The sequence below is a fragment of the Manacus candei genome, unplaced genomic scaffold (assembly GCF_025592945.1).
Source record: "Manacus candei isolate 608988 ecotype Guabito, Panama unplaced genomic scaffold, ASM2559294v1 h1tg000092l, whole genome shotgun sequence".
Taxonomy (NCBI): domain Eukaryota; kingdom Metazoa; phylum Chordata; class Aves; order Passeriformes; family Pipridae; genus Manacus; species Manacus candei.
This window is the reverse complement of record NW_026138140.1, coordinates 477,446-498,120: the sequence shown is the minus strand read 5'-3', so window position 1 is coordinate 498,120 and position 20,675 is coordinate 477,446. Positions and strand designations below refer to the sequence as shown.

General features: G+C 41.1%; 1 protein-coding gene across 3 annotated transcripts in view; it reads left to right on the top strand.

Annotated features, from left to right (window-relative positions):
• The window catches only part of ELF2 (E74 like ETS transcription factor 2), a 35,246-nt gene extending 20,519 nt beyond the window's left edge, over positions 1-14,727 (top strand). For all 3 annotated transcript variants that reach the window (XM_051768063.1, XM_051768062.1, XM_051768064.1), the window contains 6 exons: positions 5,466-5,579; positions 6,374-6,547; positions 7,621-7,707; positions 11,842-12,034; positions 12,406-12,759; positions 13,006-14,727. In XM_051768063.1, coding sequence (XP_051624023.1) covers positions 5,466-5,579; positions 6,374-6,547; positions 7,621-7,707; positions 11,842-12,034; positions 12,406-12,759; positions 13,006-13,633 — 1,550 coding nt within the window. In that variant the 3' untranslated portion in view covers positions 13,634-14,727. The remainder of the gene's footprint in view (positions 1-5,465; positions 5,580-6,373; positions 6,548-7,620; positions 7,708-11,841; positions 12,035-12,405; positions 12,760-13,005) is intronic.
• The last annotated feature ends 5,948 nt before the right edge of the window (positions 14,728-20,675 follow it).

Sequence of the window (20,675 nt, the reverse complement as noted above, 5' to 3'; positions counted from 1 at the left end):
CATTGACATGGCAGTGGGTTTGTACAGGCCTGAATGTGTGCTAAAGGTAAATGCTCTGTCGTTTTCGAGTGTATAAAGATACCCTTCCAAAAAACGAGAGCCGTCATGAAATGTTCACAGTGCTTTATTTTATTTAATGTGGAAAAACACACAGTGTTTTTCGTAGGAGGGCAACACCAGACACACAAAAAACCCCCAGTATAAAGCAGCAAAGAACTGTTCTGCTGCAGAACAGAAGTAGAGCAGGTCATAAGCAGTTGGACACTCTCCTGTCAGTGCTGGAGCAGGTGCTTCATTTTGCCAGTGGAACACATCTCTGATTCCTTCAGGGCTCACCGCGCATTTCAGTTGTTTTTTACTTTTGACTGTCGATGAATGGAGAACGTTTAAGTAGTTGATTATTGTGTCAAGAGCTTCTTAAGTCACTGTAACTAGATTGCTTGTGACCTAACCCTTAGATAAATGACAAGTGACCTTTGCATTGCCCTTTCTGATGTCCTTAATGTCCTTAGCCCAGACAACTTAATTCCTTTTTTTTTTTTCTTGTTATATTTGCATTGCAGTGAGTGATACAGATACCTACACAGGTCTAGTATTCCCATCATCATACTATCAGGATACCATATCTGTTTACTTACGTTTGTATGTAGATGGTATCATGTGGATTTAAGTGAGGAATTCTTTATCCTAAGGGATTGTAATAATAATGACGTGCTGCCTTTTCCCCTGGCTCCTTGTTCCAATGTTGACAAAACTTCAATGTCGATAACAGTAAGAGGGACCAAAATTGTTGCTGCTTAGTGTTATCTTAATTGCAGGTTGTACAAGCAACTCCTAAATGAGTTTACAAAGACGTGTTTTGGCTTTGTAGCTAATATTTGTGTCAATATCAGGCTGATAACATATGGCTTACAGTGGAACAAGTGTTTTGGGATGATCTCTCTCATTTTCTTTATTGATTGCCTTTATGCAGTGGGTTGTGCATCATCCTTAAATTGTGTGCAGCTGAGAGTCTTTGGAACCAACAGAGCCAGGCTTAGGGAAATACTGAAAAATCCAAGGAATTGTTCTTCACTTTCTGAACAAATGTCTGCCATAAAACAAGCAGTAAACTGAAAATACTTTCTTTTCCAGTCAAATGTTGCATGCAGAAAGATTTCTGGGTATTACTATATGGGCAATTCAGCTGGTTTTAATTAAAATGCAGCTTAAGCACTGTTACAGCTTCCACTTCTGTTTGCTGTGGTCTTTTAAGTGCTGAGATAAAACAAGCATGTAAGCACCAGTAAACTTTAATGAGCTTTGTTAGTGTATGTGTAGTCACTCTTGACTGAGTTCCATGCTTGGAATTGGGAATTCTTCATTAAAGTATTCCTCTGGTTGCCTGATAGTATTAAAGGATAAGCTATTGCAGGTGCTGCAGTTAAGTGTTGGCCTTGTAAATGCATTGATAACACTTCAGATAAGGGGGGGAAGAGCTGTATTCAGTGCCAAAAAATACCATTTTGTAAGTTCCTGTCCCATTTTTTCCCTCTCATCAGTTGCTTTTATTAATTTTGTTAGTCTTATGTTAAAACGGGGGACGTTTTTAACAAATGGATATATTGCCACTGCATTCTTCAGTGAAAGCTGAAGTACAAACTGAAGTACAAGCCCTGTCAGACTTAATTACCAAGTTTGGTGTTTTGTAACAGCTGTTGAGAACCTTGGATAATGTACTGTACATGCTATTTGTTTAGAAAGTGGAGCTAGAAGGCATTAGGTCAACAGTGAAGATAGACATCAACTAGCATAGTTAACTGTTTACATTTTTTGAGGTTGTTTTCAAAGAGGATTTTTTTTCCTACAAACAGACCAGAAAATTTTTAATGGAGTATTTTAAAATAATGAAGTATTTTAAAATAAAATGCCAAGGACTCAGAATTCTTCATAAAAGCAGTAAGATGAGGCTTAGTTTTAAAAGAATGAGAGGTAAGTGGTGGTGTTAGCTCTGATGTGTTCTAGATCAGTAAATGGCAGATCTCATGTCACTTAGTTATCAAACTCTGAAAAATTTACTTTCATCCATGTAAACTACTTTGCTTCCTTTGGGGAAGTGACAGTTCCTCCTGAAATGATTATATAAGGTTACAGACCTGCACCTTACTTTTTTGACTCAAGCAATACAGTCTATTTTAGCTTTGGGGTATTGTATATGTGCACAGTGGTACCATAGTTGATAGCATAAATAAATACAAATAGAATTGGGCATATTTAAAGAAACAGGTGAAACACTTCACTCTTTGATCAGAAATGTTTCTGCCCATTGTGATACTGCACTTATGCACCAAAGTGGAAAGTTGTCTTTTTTTTTTTTGTTTGTTTGCACAATCCTTATCCCTTGATTTGCTTTTTTCCCATCTTTATTGTGGGAAGTGTTACCAGGTACTGTGATACAAGTGTAGTTTGGTTGATGACACTTGATCCAGTAATCTGCAAGAACAGCCTCCTGCTTTTTTCTGGTCTCATCCCTTCTCTGAGAGAGCCTGTTTCCCCACTTCCATCTTTTGGGTTATCTAATTTAGCTGTGTTTTTCATCCGTGTCATGCCTCATGACTGAGCACTCTGACATGCTGCTGTCTTCTATTAGATATTTTCCAGCATGTCAGAAAGATGTTTTACATAAAATTTGTGTTGAAATACAAATTTGTACTTTTTTCTTCCCACTGTGTTGGCACAGTAACGTTGCCTGTGCATAAATGAAAACTCCTGATGCTCACTGGGTAGACAAATGCTTCTGAGGCTAAAATCATGCACTGTTTAAAGAAGAATTAGCTACCTGAAAAGGCTTGAAACTTGGTAATAGCACTCGTTTTAGTAGGTGTTTTAATAGCTGTCTTTTTGGCAGTGTAAGGTGCGTTTGTTGGCTGTCATGACAGACAGACAGCATGTGTGTTCCAGCCAAAGCCAGAAGTGTTACTATTTTTTACTTGATATTTTTTAGGTGGCAATTTTAGTGGAGTCCTAAGTAACTCACGTTGGAAAAACATTTGTGAAGTGTGTATTTTCAAATGTCACAGGCTTTTGAGGAGTAGATAGTGCTATTTTTATTGGAAATGGAAGGGTTGCTTAGGGGAGAGGTCGAGTGGCTCCTTGGCTCTGCTGTTACGGTTTTGCAGCGTTAGTCTCTAAAATGCTGAGGGGGCTGTGTCTCCTTTCCCTCCACACTAGCACCTCAGCAGAATGCCCTAGTCCTGGAAAAGTATGAAGATGGCTTTCTGCTATTCTTTTTGCCTTATTCCTGCCCCCGGCTAGGTACCTCATACTTGTGGTAAAGCATCTAAACTGTTCCCTATAGGAAAATTTTGTATGCTTTTAAGCATTTAGGAGTAGCTAATTGGGTACTCTCTTACAAGTGAAATTTGGCAACTGTTGTTTGAATTTCTTTACAGATTTCCTTTACATACTGAACCTGCTGTCTGCACAGAAGCAGCTAACTAGTTGTCCCCAAAATGGTAACCAGCAGAAATGAAAACTGCACAGCTCTTAGCTGCAGGGGAGGCAGAGGGGTTGGTGGAGAAGCTTTGCTGACATGCTTTAAATCTTACTGCATGCTTTAGAATAATAATATATTCAATACTGATTTGGACTTTCTAATTTTAGTAGTGTTGTAGAATTGATACATTTATGATGACTCTCTGAGTATTGTTCCTTTATTCTGATGATCAGTGGAAAGTTTTATCAGATAGATGAAGGGAAACGTACTGATTTCTGTACAACTGAAGCTTTTCTTTAGTGAGAGAAATGTTTAGGCAGAGGGTTTCCTGCAGGGCCACTCTGTCACAGTGCAGGTGTTCAGCCTCTGACTTGGGATACTCCCAAACTGCTTCATGAGGAAGGAAATAGCTTGGCCAAGCATGGGAAGCACCCAGGACTTGGAGCTGGGGGAAGGGCTTACAGTGCAAAACTCTTGCTGATTGCCACTGGTTATCCAAGGGACAGAGCGTGCAATAGAGACCCTTTCCTGATTTCCCTGTGCTCCCAGCCTGGGGTGAAGCACTGGTGGAATGTCAGCTTTATCAGGCATCTACTGTTCCAAAAGATAAAGCCCTCTAAATAGCATCCCAGGCTATAACTAATGGGCTGTAGTGGGAATTCCATCAACCAGCCAGCAGGTGGGAAGCAGGCTAGTTCAGCAAGAAATTTCAGGCACCCAAAATTTTGCATCTGGGCACTTTCAGTTTCTGGTTTATGTGTTTAATTTGCTGGCTAGTAGTTTTTTTGAGTTTTTAAGCCCTGCATTTGAATAAACTGCAATGTGCTGGAAGGCTTTTATCCACATGTGTGCCTGCAGGAATCTTTGTGTATCCAGCGTTTTCTTAAGTCAGAAGCAACTCTGTTGTTATTTTCCCAACAAACCTCGAGTTGTTTCTTAGATGTGTTCAGTTACAGGATAGGTGCCTTGAAGTTCTCATAGAGAATTACTCCCAAATCCTCTTTAGTTGTGTGACACTGGAGATAGGTGACCCTGCTCACGCTAAAGATAGATCTCCTGGGTTGCCTGCTGCCTCCCTGGAGTGGTTCAGCTTGGAGCAGATGGCCATAAATGGAAAGAGCAACTGGAGAGAGGCAGAGTACCTTAGCCAGTGTGGATGATGGGCAACAGGTGTTTCTGCAGTCACTGCTTTTAAAAACCTTCACAGGGGTGAGGAATGTGGAGTTGGCTGTGAGTAGAATTGTAGTTTTAGTTGATACCTTGGGGTCTTTAAAGTGTTGCTGCTGTGTTCAAGTTGCTGTGAGCTGCACTGTATCAAACTTAAATGTGCTTTCTTGGAGTTACATTATTTTTTATTAATTACTTAGTTTTCCTTTCAGAACATAAGAAAAGAGCTGGTTTTACCTTTTTCCCTTAAAAAACCCACACCCTTTATACTGTTTGTTGTGATTTGTGTTTTTTTAACAATCAAGCCTGCTAAACCCAACACACAGTTATTTTTAATGTCAGAAATCAAAACAGGAAATATCTGTTTTGCAGACTAATATTGTATTTTTATATATATTTATCCAATAGACTGAAAACTTGAAGAGAGGTGACCTTCAGAATTTAACGGGATAATAATTGGAGATAGTACTACTTGTCTGTTCTGCTGCGTTAATTTATAACCATCCTGATCACAATCTGGTTTGTTCTGGTTAATTTGAAGGCAGAATATAAATCTCAGAGTCTGCTTTTGTAAGCTCTTGAACACCTCATGGAAATGAGGAGCTTGGCTGTGAACCAGAAATCTAATCTAGAGAAGTGACAGTGTTGGTTCCTCTTGTCCTGTGTCTTCCCTAAATGTTTCTGTCGACAGAAAGGTATAAAAGGTGTGAAGACACCTGACAATTTTGCAATTTTCATGTTAGAGATTAAGCACTACAGCTGTACAGGACTGTGGACTTTCATAAGTAATCTGTTCTCATTAACTTTCTGTATCCTTCTGCAGTGGAAGCATCAGTCCATGGCAGTAATGTGCACTGCACGGATAAGACAATTGAAGCTGCAGAGGCCTTGCTTCATATGGAGTCTCCTACCTGCCTGAGAGATGCCAGGAGTCCTGGTATGTCAGCCACAGCTTCTGCTCTGGCAACTGTTTCTCCTTCTGCTAATTAATAAAACAAACAAAGTGGGAAACTTGTTTCTGGGGGGAGCTGTATGTGGTTTAAAGCATTTGCTTGCTTATTTCAAAGCTACTGATTTGGTTTGAGTTTTTACATGATTTTTTCACCCCCTAATGAGTATAGTTACAGAGTAAATCATTTATCTGTTGGGTAGAGATATTTGAGTGACTACACATTTAAGATTAACTTCTCTGCTTAAACATCAGGAAGTACTTTTTTCACTGTGCAGCTGACAGAGCCCTGGCACAGATTGCCCAAAGAGACCATGGAGTCTCCATCCTTGGAGATACAAAAAAGTACATGATTCTAGGTGGCCCAGCTTGAGTAAGGAGTTGGACCAGGTGCCCTTCTAACCTCAACCATTCTGTGGTTCTGTGAATTTGACATTTTAAATTGCTAAAATAAAGACTTATTTGAAGTGAAAATATGTGTTGCAAAGTTTTCCTGGTTTAAAAAACCAAAACTGGATGATTTCTTTAACCGTTGTTTCTTCTGAGGTTACTTAATTTATGTTGGATGAAATAATGGGCAAACTGAAATGCAAAAACTACAAAATAGGAAATGGAGATCATAAAAGTGTGCATGTTTTGGGGAGTTGGATTGATTTTCTAGGTGACAGGTTGTTGGAGCAGAAACATATTGTATATGCTTTGTTGAAATTAATTTTGTGTAAGGTGCATTAAAATAACCAGATAAAAACTTCATCAGATGTTCCTTTTTCCTTCTCTCGTAGTGGAAGTTTTTGTCCCTCCTTGTGTGTCAACCCCAGAATTTATCCATGCAGCCATGAGACCTGATGTGATCACAGAAACTGTGGTGGAAGTGTCAACAGAGGAATCTGAGTCAATGGATGTATCTCCTGTCCCAACTTCCCCTGATATCCATGAACCAATGAAAAAGAAAAAAGGTACATATGGCTCTTGGTAGGAGCAATGTCAGAATTTATTTCTGATGTGCACTGCTGTGGGTGGTGCAGCTGATACAGGTGGAGATAGATTGGATGATCTGTTATCTTTGCTCATATGAACAGACTGACTGGAGTCTGAAGTGTGAGTTCTTAGAAAATGGCACTGGAGCAGGAAAAAAGAAGGAGCAAGAGAATGGGCTTTGCCAAGCCATAAAGGCAAATGGTTTCTGTGTTTGTTGTTTTTTAACACAAAGTGGAGGAAGGATAGAGAAAGATGCAAAGAGGATTTACGTGGTGTGTTCAAACCACTACACCACTGGTGTCTGAAATACGGATATATCTGGAGAGTGGATAGACTCAAGGTAATTGCAATGAAACAGCATGGTAAATACTAACCTAAAAAACCACAAATGAGTTTGCAAAAACATGAGAAGATCTTACTTGTGATATTTGTATCTTTCCTGTCTGACTGCCGTGTCTTTGAGGAGAAGCAATTCAGAACAGTGTTTGATTTCTAAGCATTCCACTATCGTATGGGAGGTTAGCACCTGGTGAGGTTGCTCTCTCTGTATCTATCTGGTAGTTTTCTTACAGGCATCAATAAGATTTACATAACTTTAGGGATATTGCTTTAATAGAGCTTCCAGACATGCTAAGATGGAATATTTGTAATTTAGAGGGGAAAAAATGCAATGCAGTGGTAAAGTGATATAAATCCAAGATCTTTGAATTTCAGATTTAGTAAAACCACACGCACATAACCATAACTCTACTGTAAATTAATTCAGAGTAAAACAGGCACTGGGCTAAAGAATGCAAATACACTGAGTTTTACTCAATACGTTTGGTCCTTACCTCACCTGCCATTAACTTGTCTGAAATTGAGTTAAATCTGCAACCAAATTATTAATTAAACTGGTTATGCAATAGTAATCAAACAATTTAAGTTTATCCATATCTGTAGCAAGGAAACAGCAAGGGGAAAATACATGAACTGCTTCTTTCAGCAAAGACAAACTGTAAAATACTTTGCATATGATTAACACTTGTTTTTCCTCATGTTTTATGTGCAGCTGGCCGTAAACCCAAGACCCAACAGTCGGCTCTGGCTGATGGGTCTCCAGATCTGGGTATAAAGAAGAAACCTAGGGAAGGCAAAGGTATATTTTTTTCATTTATCGAGTCTTTAAAAATATGCAGTGCGTGGTATCTGTCACAGGAAATATACACATCTTCAGAGGTTTGCTGGACGAGTTTGTACTGACTTCATTAGAGTTGGATTCGATGTCTTCACATTTGTTTGTACAAGATCTGGCACAAGGATGTGTGCTTTGGAAGAGCTCTGTAGTACACTCCACAGTTAATAGGATTTCTCATATTTTATTTGCTTTGCTTTGTGTTTATTGACTTGTGATGTCTTTCGTGGTGTGTGTCAGCTTAGTGCTACACACATAATTTATTAAGCTACTGCTGAAAGACTTGTTCTCAAGTAGTGGCAGCACATGGGCATTTAGAATGGTGATGGCTGGAAATAATGTTTTCTTAGTTGATTCACAAACTCCAGTGGGAATATATTCCTTTGACTAATAGGTTCAGTTTGGTTTAAATGGTGATCTGTTTCTGTAGTGGCTGAGTGAGGCATTTTGTGCTTGAGAGTCCTACTTTCCTAATGTTTCTCCTTATAAACAGTGGTTCCTTTCTTGGACTCCAAGCCTCTGCTATTCACTCAGCAGGGAGACAGATTGGGACATTTGCTCACAGGTTACCTTTGAGGTGGCGTGCGGTGTATCAGCTCTTCCCCTGTTTGTAGGTGAAAAATCTGGATCTCTTCCCCACTTACTGCACTGAAGGTTGTTTGGAGATGTTGCTATGGCAGGGAGTAACCAAGTTTAGTGACTTGTAGTGGCAGCACCCTAGAAAGACTGTGTAGTGGTCAGCTCCACTGTTATTTTGAGATCTGCTTGAAAGCAAGTTCTCTACTGTTTACATAATTCCTTATCTGGCTACAGCTCCTGAGTCTTGTCAGTAGGGCAAGGAAGAATGGGACTGACGTCCTGCAGATGTTGGCTCATGGAAAGCAGTGCAAGTCATTAAACTTCCCTGCAGTGCCCAGTGGCAAATCTTTGGATTTGGTGTAGGAGTGGACTTCAGTGAAGATCACAGATTTTGTATCTGCTATGTTTAAAAGTGCATCTTATTTAATTGTCTCTGTCCTTTTTTTCTTTTTTAGCATTCTTAAATCCTTCTTAGCTTGCTTTCTAAATCAGATCTTGCTATTACAGCTTTCCATTACCTGAATAGTACATGTAAATTGTCCCAGGTCCTGGTTTGCTGCACAAATAACTTTGAAAAAGGAGACCTGTATTTCTGTCTCTTCTAGTTTTTGTACTGGTGATTTAATTCTGTAGCTGTTTGTTTTACCAAGTGGGAGATGGTACTGCTTTCTGGTTTTGGGGGGATTTTTTTGCCTTTTTTTTTTAATCGTATTTCCATGGACTCTTATAATGATCTACTTATGTCTCTTGTTCTCATGAAGTATTTCATTCCATATTTTACACTACAACTGGAATAAAATATTTTTTTCTTAATATAGTCTAGCTAGATGTGCTGCAAAACATTTTGTTACTGGATTTAATTTTTGTTACTTATTTAAAACAATTACTTGCAGATATAGGCTATTTAATATCCAGCATGTGTTTGGAAAACCAGAAATTATTTTAGAGCTCAGTACTGTCAGAGTGAAGTCTTGGAGGAAGAGAGCTGGTTGTGCACATTTGGAAAGGGTTGGCATATAGGTAATCCTTCTTTTGTGCATTCCTGGTGCTTTCTGGTGCAAAGTGAAGCAGCTGTAAATCTGATTTACTTGTGCCTTACAGTTTGTTACATGGGAGGAGCTGGAGACATCGTAGTATTTTTACTTTAAGTGAGACAGTGGGGGGTTTTTTTGTTCTCACATAGTGGATTGCCAGTTTTTGGCATGGTTTCTCTTTCCATACTTTGTTTTTCATTTGCATAAATACTCTCTTTAAACTGTAGGCAGTTAGAGGGAGCAAAACTGTGTTTGAGCCTCTCCTCATAGATGCAGCAGCTCATTGACACACACAGTACTTTGTATAATTCACATACTCCCTGGCCATTGGTCTCTCTATTTTGAAATGACACTTAACATTCTTAAGCAGCTGGCAGCTGTAATAATCATCTAACCACAAAAATGTCTTTAAAATTTAAAATACTCTGGACTGAAATTAAGACAGGTAACAGTAATGTCTAGCTCAGTGGCTGCTTACTGGTTAACCTGAGACCTTTCTGATGGTGATGGGAGCTGTATGGTAGTAAATAAAGCTTCTCTCTTCCTAGCAAGGTGCAGGCAGCACATGTTCCTAAGTCCAGCCTGGTACACAGATGCTTAAAAGCAGCTTGAATTTAAACCTGTTCAGAAAATAGATTTTACAGGGATGTCTCTCTCTTCCTCAGGAGTCTGTAAGCTTGGATTCACAGTATTGGGAGTGTCTGGTTCTGAGGAGAAAGGGTTTAAGAGTGGTTCAAAATTGTGTTAAACATTTGTAAAATGACCTTTCTGTGTTAAATGCATAGCAGCTTCAGCTGACACAGCAGCCCATCTGAAGTATCACTGGGTCTTGCTGGCAATAGTAGATGGCTTCAGAGTGGTATAGGTATTACACAGTCTTCCTGGGGAAAAAAAGCTTTTATTTAGGTCAATACAGAGCATGAGAGGAAAAGAGAAACCTGCTGAGTCAGCAGCACTGTTCCTGCAGAAAAAATTGGGCACACTCAAGAATGATTTCTCTTGAATTTCCTTTTTACTTCCTAATACTAAAACCCACTTATGTTTTTGCAAAGAATTGCTGCAGACCTGCAGCATCTGGCGGTGGACCCAGAAATTCTCTTTCTGAGGAGCTAAAGAATAAACCCCCAAGGGATTAATTCCCTAAAATGCAGGATGATTTAAACATTCCTGAGTTCTCTTCTTGACTCTTTCCTCAAATGGGTCCTATTCAAATTTCTCTGAAATCTAGTGCAAGTAGGATTTTGGTAGCTCTGGAGTAAGTACTTGCTCTCGTTTGGAGCATGTGGTAAAGTACTGTTTTTTCTATCTATGAGGTGGTCTTCCAGAAGATGGAAACTAGTTTTTTTTACCCTTTGGGGTTTATAGCTAAGTTCTCAAATTCTGCAGCAGTGGTCTTGAAGCTGCCTTAATGTCTTCAGCATGGCATAACAAGTTCTATGCTAGGCCACTAAATCTCAGGAATTAAAGACCTTTTCACACACACACACAGACACACACACACACAAATTGGTGTGTCACTCCCATGTCACTCCCTGGGAGTGAAGAATTGGGATTAATGTTCTGAGGTTATTATTCTTGTAGATCTGTCATAGTTCTCCCTTCTCAGAAACGTGAGGAGTTGTCTTCAGCTGTAGAAACTGTGGTGTGATCTGCTTTTTTCTTTGCTTCTCTTACCCTTTTCCTAGATGGACGTGGTCTAGTCAGAGTGCAGGCAATCCCCATGTTATGTTCAGTGCCATCCTGTCATAAACCCTCTTTTGGGGCTTCTCCAGTGGGAATGGTACAACCTCTTGAATACCTGAGAAGTGCATTAAATTCTTCTTTAGGGTGACTTCATTTTATATTCCCCTAATTATAGAAAGGTACATGGGATTTCTGCCATGTGAGTACTTGCTGTCAAGGAGTTGGACTGTCTTTGCACCTAGAAGGATGTTGGTCACTCTGCAGCATGTATTTGGGAGGAGTCAGGACATGGGGCTGTCACCAGGCATTGTGGGAGCCCCAGATCCTGGACAAACTTCACTGCAGTTGAGATGTTTTAGTATTACAGGTTGTATGTCTTTTGTAAATTACTTACTTGTGTCCTCCTGTCCTTCAGTGTCATAAAATACACTGACATTTTCATTCCCTGTTCAATCAAATATGAGAAGAAAATTCTGAGCTCTCATCCTGCTGAACAGATGTAGGTTGTAGTGACTTTGAACACCCTCCCACACTTCTTTTCAAGAACTCAGAATGAGTGTTGGATTGAACAGGCTCCTGTGCTGTATAGCAGATCACTTGGATTAGCTCCTTTCAGAATGTAAATATTTATGGAAGCTTTACAAAACTTACCAAAATGAATGAATATGTGCAGGTGACATGACGTGCCATCCTCTGCATAACATTGCTTGTAATGCAGGTCACTCAGAGTTACCTAAATGTGGAGAACTTTCTGTTGTCTTTAAAAGTGATTTCCTAATATTTAAATGATTTCTGATTATAGGAAATACAACGTACTTATGGGAGTTCCTTCTGGACCTTCTCCAGGACAAAAACACTTGTCCTCGATACATTAAATGGACTCAGCGAGAGAAGGGAATCTTTAAACTTGTGGACTCAAAAGCTGTCTCCAAACTCTGGGGAAAACACAAAAACAAACCTGACATGAACTATGAGACTATGGGAAGAGCCCTGAGGTAAAAATTCTTACAGCCTTAAGTTACCTACCATAATTTTAAATCTGATTCTTAATTTTGCCTCCAGAAATAAAACAGTGCTGAAATCTAAAAGTTTTGCCCTCTTGCTGACTTAGCCTTCAGTCTTGCAGTCCCTATTGCTTTTTATGTTACCAGCAAATTTGCAATTAATTTCCTGAAGTATGTATTTAAAAGGTCAGATTTTTTTTTCAGGTAGGTCCTTCAGATCCCTTGCCAGGGTGTTCTGCCACCTTCTTTCCACATCTCTTCACACTGTAGATATTAGTACTGTGGTTACTTCAGCTTTACTTGTTAGTACAGAATGAGGTTTTCTACTTGTTGCTTACTACTTGACTGTATTTCTCTTGCAGATACTACTATCAAAGAGGAATCCTGGCAAAGGTTGAGGGACAGAGGCTTGTGTATCAGTTTAAGGAGATGCCAAAAAACATAGTTGTCATAGATGATGACAAAAGTGAGTCCTGCAATGAAGATTTGTCGATGCCTACAGATGAGAAGTCATTGGAAAGAGTGTCTTTATCTGCAGAAAACCTTTTAAAAGCAGCAAGCTCTGCACGTGGAGGAAAGAATTCCTCTCAGTTAAGCTGTACCAGAGCAGAAAAAGGAGTCACCAGAGTCGTGAATATCGCCTCGCCAGCGCATGACACATCCTCATCTCGGCCCTCAACGACCACCACTACTGTCCCAGCAACAACAGCTCCCAGGTTTGTGTTATTATGTGCCTTAGGTTTGTCTTCTCTTCATGACAAGCAGCTTTTTTGTTAGGAAGCTGTCTTTTAGGGTTTTTTGTCTGTGTTTTAAATGTTGGAAATAGTTTCTGATTTGCAAGTGGCAGTGTAATTTAGAGTCACAGAATGGTTTGGGTTGAAAGGGACCTTAAAGATCATGTAGTATCTGTAATGGTGCCCTGTGTTTTGGCATAAACACACACATCTTCCTTTATTTTGTAGGACTGTTCGTGTGGCAATGCAGGTGCCTGTTGTCATGACCTCTCTGGGACAGAAAATCTCCACCGTGGCAGTGCAGTCGGTAAACGCGGGGTCACCGTTAATAACCAACACGAGCCCAACAACAGCGACAACCCCAAAGGTAGTAATCCAGACAATCCCTACTGTGATGCCAACCTCTGCTGAAAATGGAGACAAAATCACAATGCAGCCTGCCAAAATCATTACCATCCCTGCCACGCAACTCACGCAGTGTCAGTTACAAACAAAAACGGGCCTGTCCGGCTCAGGAAGTATTAACATTGTGGGAGCCCCGCTGGCTGTTAGAGCACTAACCCCAGTGTCTATAGCTCATGGGACACCAGTAATGAGACTATCTGTGCCTGCTCAGCAGGCCTCTGGCCAGACTCCTCCCAGGGTGATTAGTGCAGTTTTAAAAAGCCCCGAAGTTAAATCAGACACAGCGGCTTCAAAACAGGAGTGTGAAGTGAAAACACTGCAGCTGGTAAAAGAAGAGAAGCCGGCAGATGGAAGCAAGACTGTGACCCACGTAGTAGTAGTTAGCACGCCCTCAGCTATTGCCCTTCCTGTAACAATGAAAACAGAAGGAATCATAACGTGTGAAAAATGAAGAATAGGCTGCTTCCAGCATGGACCTTGCCTGTAACGGTTTTGAGTATACTGACATAATTGGGGGAGGGATGTGGATGCCACCACCAAGTCAAAAAGGAGAGTTTTGGAATGTTAATAAACATGAATTTGTTGAAGACTTACTGGAAAAAAAACAAAATTATTTTCCCGTGTTTCAGTGGGAATTGAACCACATTTGATATGCTGACAAAAACTGCCTCTTCCAGTTGGGAAACAGCTGAACCTATGGAGAAGGAGAGATAGAGGGACTGAAAAGGGACCAAACTATTCACTACGCTACCGGTTACCAAGTTACACTAAGACCTGGAACACTAAAAGAGAGCTGTGTGAGAGGTTTGCCTTGGTTTTTAGTTTTCAGGGGGAGAGGAAAGTCTCATTGTTACACAAATGGCAAATTTGATGCAGTTTATGTGCATACCAGCGATTACTACTGTGCCCACAGTACTCAACTGGTGCTATGTGAAAAACTCTGCTATACTAGGCATTGTAGAAAGTGAAATAAAGGAGGTTTAAGAGCTTCTAAAAGAAGACAGAGACCTAGAGGGATTTTTGTATCATACAGCTTAAGCAGATTCAAAATGAAAGCCTTAGACTGATTTTCAGTTATCTTTCTTGAAATAAGCTAATGGCTTGTTTGTGTAAAGCTTTTTTATTAAAACAAATTTTTTAAAAACCTTGTACCTAGCACAGTATTGTTATAGAATGACATGTAACATATTTTGTATGGTAGTTTAAAGTCTGTCTAAATTTCTTAATCGTGGACAAAGTAGCAGCGGGCTTCCTGCCTTCTGCTGTAACATGCCTGTGTCTCTCACTTAGCCTTGGCATCTGTGCATACATTTCAGTTTCAGCTCTACTCTGTCACTTGAAAGGTCACGCCCAGCATGAGCTTTTGTCAGGTAGTTCTAAACCTGTAAATTTTTTTTTTAGTTGAAGTTAAGAGGGAAGTACCAGTGTTCGGAACGAACTATAATAGTTTGTATATTCAACATTTGAAGTATATTCTATTTTGTTGTACTCTTGTTTCAAAGTGTATTCAAGTAGGTTTTACTGAAATACAGAAACAAAATTTAATGGTGTTTGGTCTGCTTTTTATTTTTTACTTTTTCCTTTCAACCTATTAACCACCTTTTCTGCTTATTTGAAATTTTCCAGGCGTTCAGCCTAAGATAGATGATATAGCATGAAATTTTGGAACTGCTCACTACTCTGATGAATGGCTGACCAGCTCTTGCACACAGTACACCCAGATATTTTTTGTTAAAGTATCTGTGAAGCTTGTGGTAGCTTGTGGTGAGGTAACTTCTGACAGAGGTCTAGTTCTCTTACACTTTTTCAGGTTGTTGAGCACACCCATGAGCTCTGGGAGCTACCTAACTGCTCCTCCAGGTACACCTCAGTTTCCTAAGGCTGCACTGCAGAGGAAAGCTAGAAATGAGCAGTGTTCTAATCTCTGATGATCTCACAGAGGCAGGCTGAAAGTACTGGGACACAGAAACAAGAAAGAGAAATACTGAGTTAACGCTGCTGGTTCTTTTGATGTTGTCGCCATTGACATTTCCAACTTGGCTTCAGCGCAAATACATGACTTTTTTTCTGGATGGAGTAAGTATCTGAATAGGTTTTCCATTTGTAATTGCACTGAAATTAGAGGTATCATGATACAAGGCTACGGGGTAAAGCTCGTGTGAGAACACACAGTACACAGATATTTGCTCCATGTTTGCAGTCCATGGGCATGACTTAAAATAGATGCAGGGGAGCTTCTCTTGTCTTCATGGGGACCACACTGGCACGTTGGCTTGTGGGGACCCAGGTCCCCAGTGGACTCCCAATTCCTGGTGAGATGCCCTGGAAAGTCTTCAGAGCGGGAACTCGGGTAATCTTGAGATTATCTAAGTCTAGGTGACCATCTTAGTACTTCGTGTCTGGAAGAGCAATTTCAACAGATACCTGGAACTGAGGTCTTGATAAAGGAAACCAGAATGAATACTTAGGTGTGAAAACCAAGCTACCTCTCAATTCCTAGCAGTAAGCCCTGTTCTTCCCTTTGACTGGTAAGAAGTGTGGGAATAGCTCCATACAGCCAAGCCAGCAGGTGGGGAGTTTTGAAAGTCTTTAGGAAAATGTATTCTTTTTCATAACTCTAAGCGAGGATGTGGAGTTTAAGAACAAAGCAATGAAAAAGCTGAAGCAGGTAAAAGCGTGATGTAGGTGGCAGGAATCCCTCCCACCAGCAGCAACCCAAAGAAGCAAAGGTTCTTATGCAGGAGCTGTGCTTCTGGCCTGGGGTAGGGGACAAAGACCCCTTCACAGGAGGAAATGTGGGAGAAAGAAGAGGAATTATGTTGCTAAGAAAGTATTAGGACAGAAAGGGGAAGGTGGGCAATGGCTCGATTAATTTGGTAGTCTGGGGTGCACTGTTATGGGTAAAGAGAAATGGAGCACTGAGAAGAGTGCTCCTCAAAAGACAAGAGGAGAGAAAAGTAATAGGTTTTTTAAACCTACATTTGTAAGTCCTGTCTGTAAGAAGTCTTTTTCTAAATGGTTGTCACTTGATCATACATGAAAGATGCTGCATCTCGGAGCGTGAAATGTCTGCCTCCAGTATTTGTAATTAAAACCTTTCTGACGCCTAATTTAGATACACTGGAAGTCAAATGGGGACAAGCTATTTTGCTGGAAATAGATAAGGACTTGAGCTGATGACCTTCTCTTAAGTTAGAGCCAAGACTTCATTATGTCATGGCAAAAACGAACGGAATGGAGGTGCACATGTACTACTCGTGGGATAGTCAGCTCGGAGCCCGTGCTCTGAGACACTGTTACTGCCAGTGCTGCATCTTGCCACAGAACTGGTGATGGTCTTTTGGCTCTCTCCCCTGGCCACCCAGTGAGCAGCACACAATGCTGGCTGACAGAGGACATTTAACAGAGGCTCGAGAAGTGAGAACCTCAATCTGTATGAGGATGTGCCGTAACTGAAATGGGAAGGGAACTTAACCCGACTTGAAACAGTGAGGATTTTGTTAACCTTTCCATGTATGCCTTTGTACTCCTCACTTTTTTAAATTTAGCTGCTACCTTAGAAGTACAACAGGCTTTTTGTCACAGTCAGGTAGTGATTTCAGTGTATCTGCTTAAGCACAGCTCTTCAGCATTGCTTTGTGTGCATGCGGCGCCTCTGAGTTCTTCTGAGATCCGGTTTCCTTCAGAGTTGGTGTGTAATCTCAGTAGCAAAGCCTTTTACAAGAGGCAGCCTCTCCTCAGGGATTTCTTCAGCCAAATGTCAGAGGGTTGAGTCCCATCTGTAACTGAAAGTCTCAGAGCATTCCCTAGTGTGGAAGTTTGCTCTTCAGTGTGCTGCTTTCAATGAGATATGAGGAAGGAATTCTTCACTCCGGGGGTGGTGAGCCACTGGCGGTTGCTCAGATAAGTTGTGGATGGCCCCATTCCTGGAGTGTTCAAGGCCAGGTTGGGTGGGGCTTTGAGCAAGGTTGGTGTAGCAGGGGAGTTGGAACTGCATCATCTTTAAGGTCCCTTCCAAACCAAACCATTCTATGATTCTATGAATTAATTAGTATGTTCTTACTGGTGGTGGTGGAGGATGTGATCTTAGGATGAAGGAGCTTTGGTCAGGTTTGTAACATCTACAATGAAGAGAAGAACACTAGAGTATTGGAAAAGTCAGTATCTAGCTGTACTCCCAGACTTTTTCAATCCCATTGAAAAACCTGTTATTTTGTACCTGTGTGAAAGCAGGACTCACTTTTACATCTGAATCTGGTGGCTCATGTAGGAGAGTCCAGGCTTAACTCATCCTTGGCAAATAGTAACTTTTCTAGATGTGGGAATGGAATGAAACTCATGTGAAGTGAGCACGCTTTATACAGAAGGCATTGAGACATATACAGTCAAGGTATCACTGATTTTACAGATACATTTTTACTTTTCCTGTAACTACTGTTGTAAGTTATAGGATGAAAAGGTTGATGCTGTGGGAAGAAAAAAGTCTTAACTGAGTTGCAACTCAGAAAAAAGATCTAAGTATCAAAATTTTGGGTGGTGACAAGAAAAGTTGAAAGGGAAATCCTATCCTGGAGCCTGCTGTTTTTGTTAACTCTCTCCTGGACACCTTGCTTAGAGAAGGGTTCTGTGCCCTGACACAACTCAACTTGTCTCAATAAGGCGTGTTGAAAGAAAGGCTGAGCTCTTGGGATCCTCTGCTGCTTGATTTCATCAATTTTAGGGCTTTGGAGAATTACATCTGAGGTGATGAAGGATGCGTGAGCCAGTGGCAGTCAGGAGTTGATGAGGAAACAAAGAGGTGCCCAAAGCCCCAGTTCTCACTCGCCCTGACACGTGCAGCAGGGATCTCGGTTGCATGTGAAGATTGTCACTGCCAGAACAAGATAAGTGCAATTCTGCCTCATAGAGACAGTTCAAACAGCAGGTGTTAAGCTTATTAAGTGAAGAAGATCCAAGTGACACTATCTACTTGTGATCTAATTGTTCTCCGAGAGAGATAGTGTTTTAATAAGCTTGCAACAGCTTCTGCCTTTCATCAAATTAAACAACTGGGTCATTTCTTCCTTCATCTCACTTGAGGGTGAGGGAAAAGTGTCACTGATAAAGCTAATGCAGCTTTTATTCAAGATCAGAGCAAGGGATCTGTTGAGACTTTTTTTAGCCCTGGTGTGCTTATAAGGCAGACAGCCACGAGAAGAGCTTTTACTGTAAGAGTCATACTGCTACATAGGAAAAACAAATCAAAAACCCTTCTGCTTCTTCCTATGAAAAACATTCAGTATATTGATATTTAGAGCTGGCAAAAGCATTTCAGTGCTGCAGGCCTGCCTCTTGCTGTATAAAACAAAGCAAGAACAGTATGTCATTTAAGTCTTTCAAAACAGACTTCTCTGCAAAATAAATTTCATGGCAAGTACTGGAATAAAAGGGTGAAGACGTCTGGGAAGTTACCAGTTAATTTCTGTGGCTTGTCTACCTTTTATTGAAATCCAGCAGAAAGGGTTCACTGTTGTGCTTGTAGCAGGGAGGTGTGATTTTCTGAGTATGACAGTATTAAGAATTGCCTGGAGATGGGGAGAGTCCCCAGCCTTTTCAATTATTCCACCCTCCCCTTGCCTTCAAAATTACCCTTTAAGGAGATGAAGCAGTGCACATCTACTGTCACGTGGCCAGGGTGGAAGAAGAATCCCAGCCCTCTCCACTTCAGGAGAGGTCTGCAGTGATGGCAGCATCATATAAATCAGACTGTTCCTCCACAGTTTGGTTTCTTTTGTGGGAGAGGTAGCATTGCAAGCCAGGGTCTGAGTTAAAGTGCCGTAGATACCAAATACCACACTGTGAGAGTGACAGGGGGAATTCTGCAGCTGTGACAGTTCAGCTCCTGTGGTAAACAAGGCCTTCCATAATCAGTGCTGTGGCTCTGTGCCCTGGCAGTGGTGGAGCCGCCACACTGATTGACACCTCGACTGGCTTTAGGAAAATGGAGCTGCTTAGACAGGAGTGAAATGAAATTAAGGGCTTTCTGGTGTTTGGTGTGGTTTTGTTTGGTTTTTTTTTTGGTTTTTTTTGGTTTTTTTTGGTTTTTTTTTTTTGGTTTTTTTTTTTGTTTTGTTTTTTTTTTGTTGTTGTTGTTGTTTTTTATGGTTTAGTTTGTTTTTAAATACAGATCTGAGTACAAGTATTACCCTTGTTCTCAAGTCAGGGCTTTCTACCACAAGTGCAGTTTCTTCTAGAAACTGCCAAAAGAGTCTGGATGGAAACTCCAGCTTTCTGGTGTGACTTTTTGTGGTAGATGAGCAAGGATTTGACTTATTAAAGGTATCATCTTGTATGTCTGCATTGTGGTGTTCCTTTCAGAAGTGCTTAGCTACAGATGACTACAGACCTGCATTAACAGGCACTTGTATTCTTTCTCCTCCTTGCAAGACCATTTGAGGGAAGGTCCTAAGAGAAGATAATCCTAAAGGAGAAGGATTGCATCTCATCCCCTCAGAGAGCAATTGAGGGCAACCAGCACCAGGAAAAGGAAGCTGTCACAGTCTAATTGGTGTGAAACGCTCCTGGCAGGGATGCTCCAAGGTCTGCCTTCCTGTGGGGCATTAGGAGCATTGCATCTCTGGCCCAAAATCTCCCCCAAAAGAGCCACCCCTTGCGGCTTCCAGGGACACAATTTGCTCTTTCTGAAGTTCCAACTGAGAGAGGTGGGGGCATGTCCCATCTGCCTGGTAAGAGTATTCACCAAGGACATTATCCCCTTGGTTGTAAAATCCTTTCATTCTGGGGAAATTCAAATCCACATAAATCCCAGGCTGGTTAAAGGGGCCTCTGCGTGGAAGCAGATCACTGCCCTCATCCTTCAAGGGCCAGGAACACGTGCAGAGTGTGTTACAGCCCTGCAACAGCACTTCACTTGTTTGCCTGACAAGGGAGTGTGTTTGTGTAGGAATTTGGGACTTCCAGTTGCCAGAGTCTGTACTTCACTTATCAGCAATGCAAGTACAGTAATTTATGGGCTGTGTAAAGCACATAGCTGTGGCACTTCTTGCTCTTTAAATTAGGTTTTAAAATAAGGTGATAAATTGAGCTGCCTGCTGTGGGGAGCCAGCCCTGCCAGGCATCTGAGTAGCTCTCGGGGAGGGATATTTGCCCTCTGCTTTGCAGGACTGGCCAGGCTTGTAGCTCCACACAACTGCTGGAAATGGTAATATTTACAGTAATACTGACTGTAGGCTTCATCTCTACCTGGGGGAGAGAGCAGCTTAACAGTGAAAGGTGACTCCCCTCCCTACAGATTTGCTGTGGAATTTGGGCATTTCAGTTTGGAGAAACAGCACATGCTGTGAAGGCAAAGCAGCTCTGCCACCCTGTGAGATCAGGACTGCGGGGTGGGGGAAGAGGTCTGGAATGGGAAGCATCACCACTAACTTGAAGCTCCAACTAGCTGAGACCGGTCACTTACTTGGGAACAGGAACCTTGGACAGGGACATGAGAA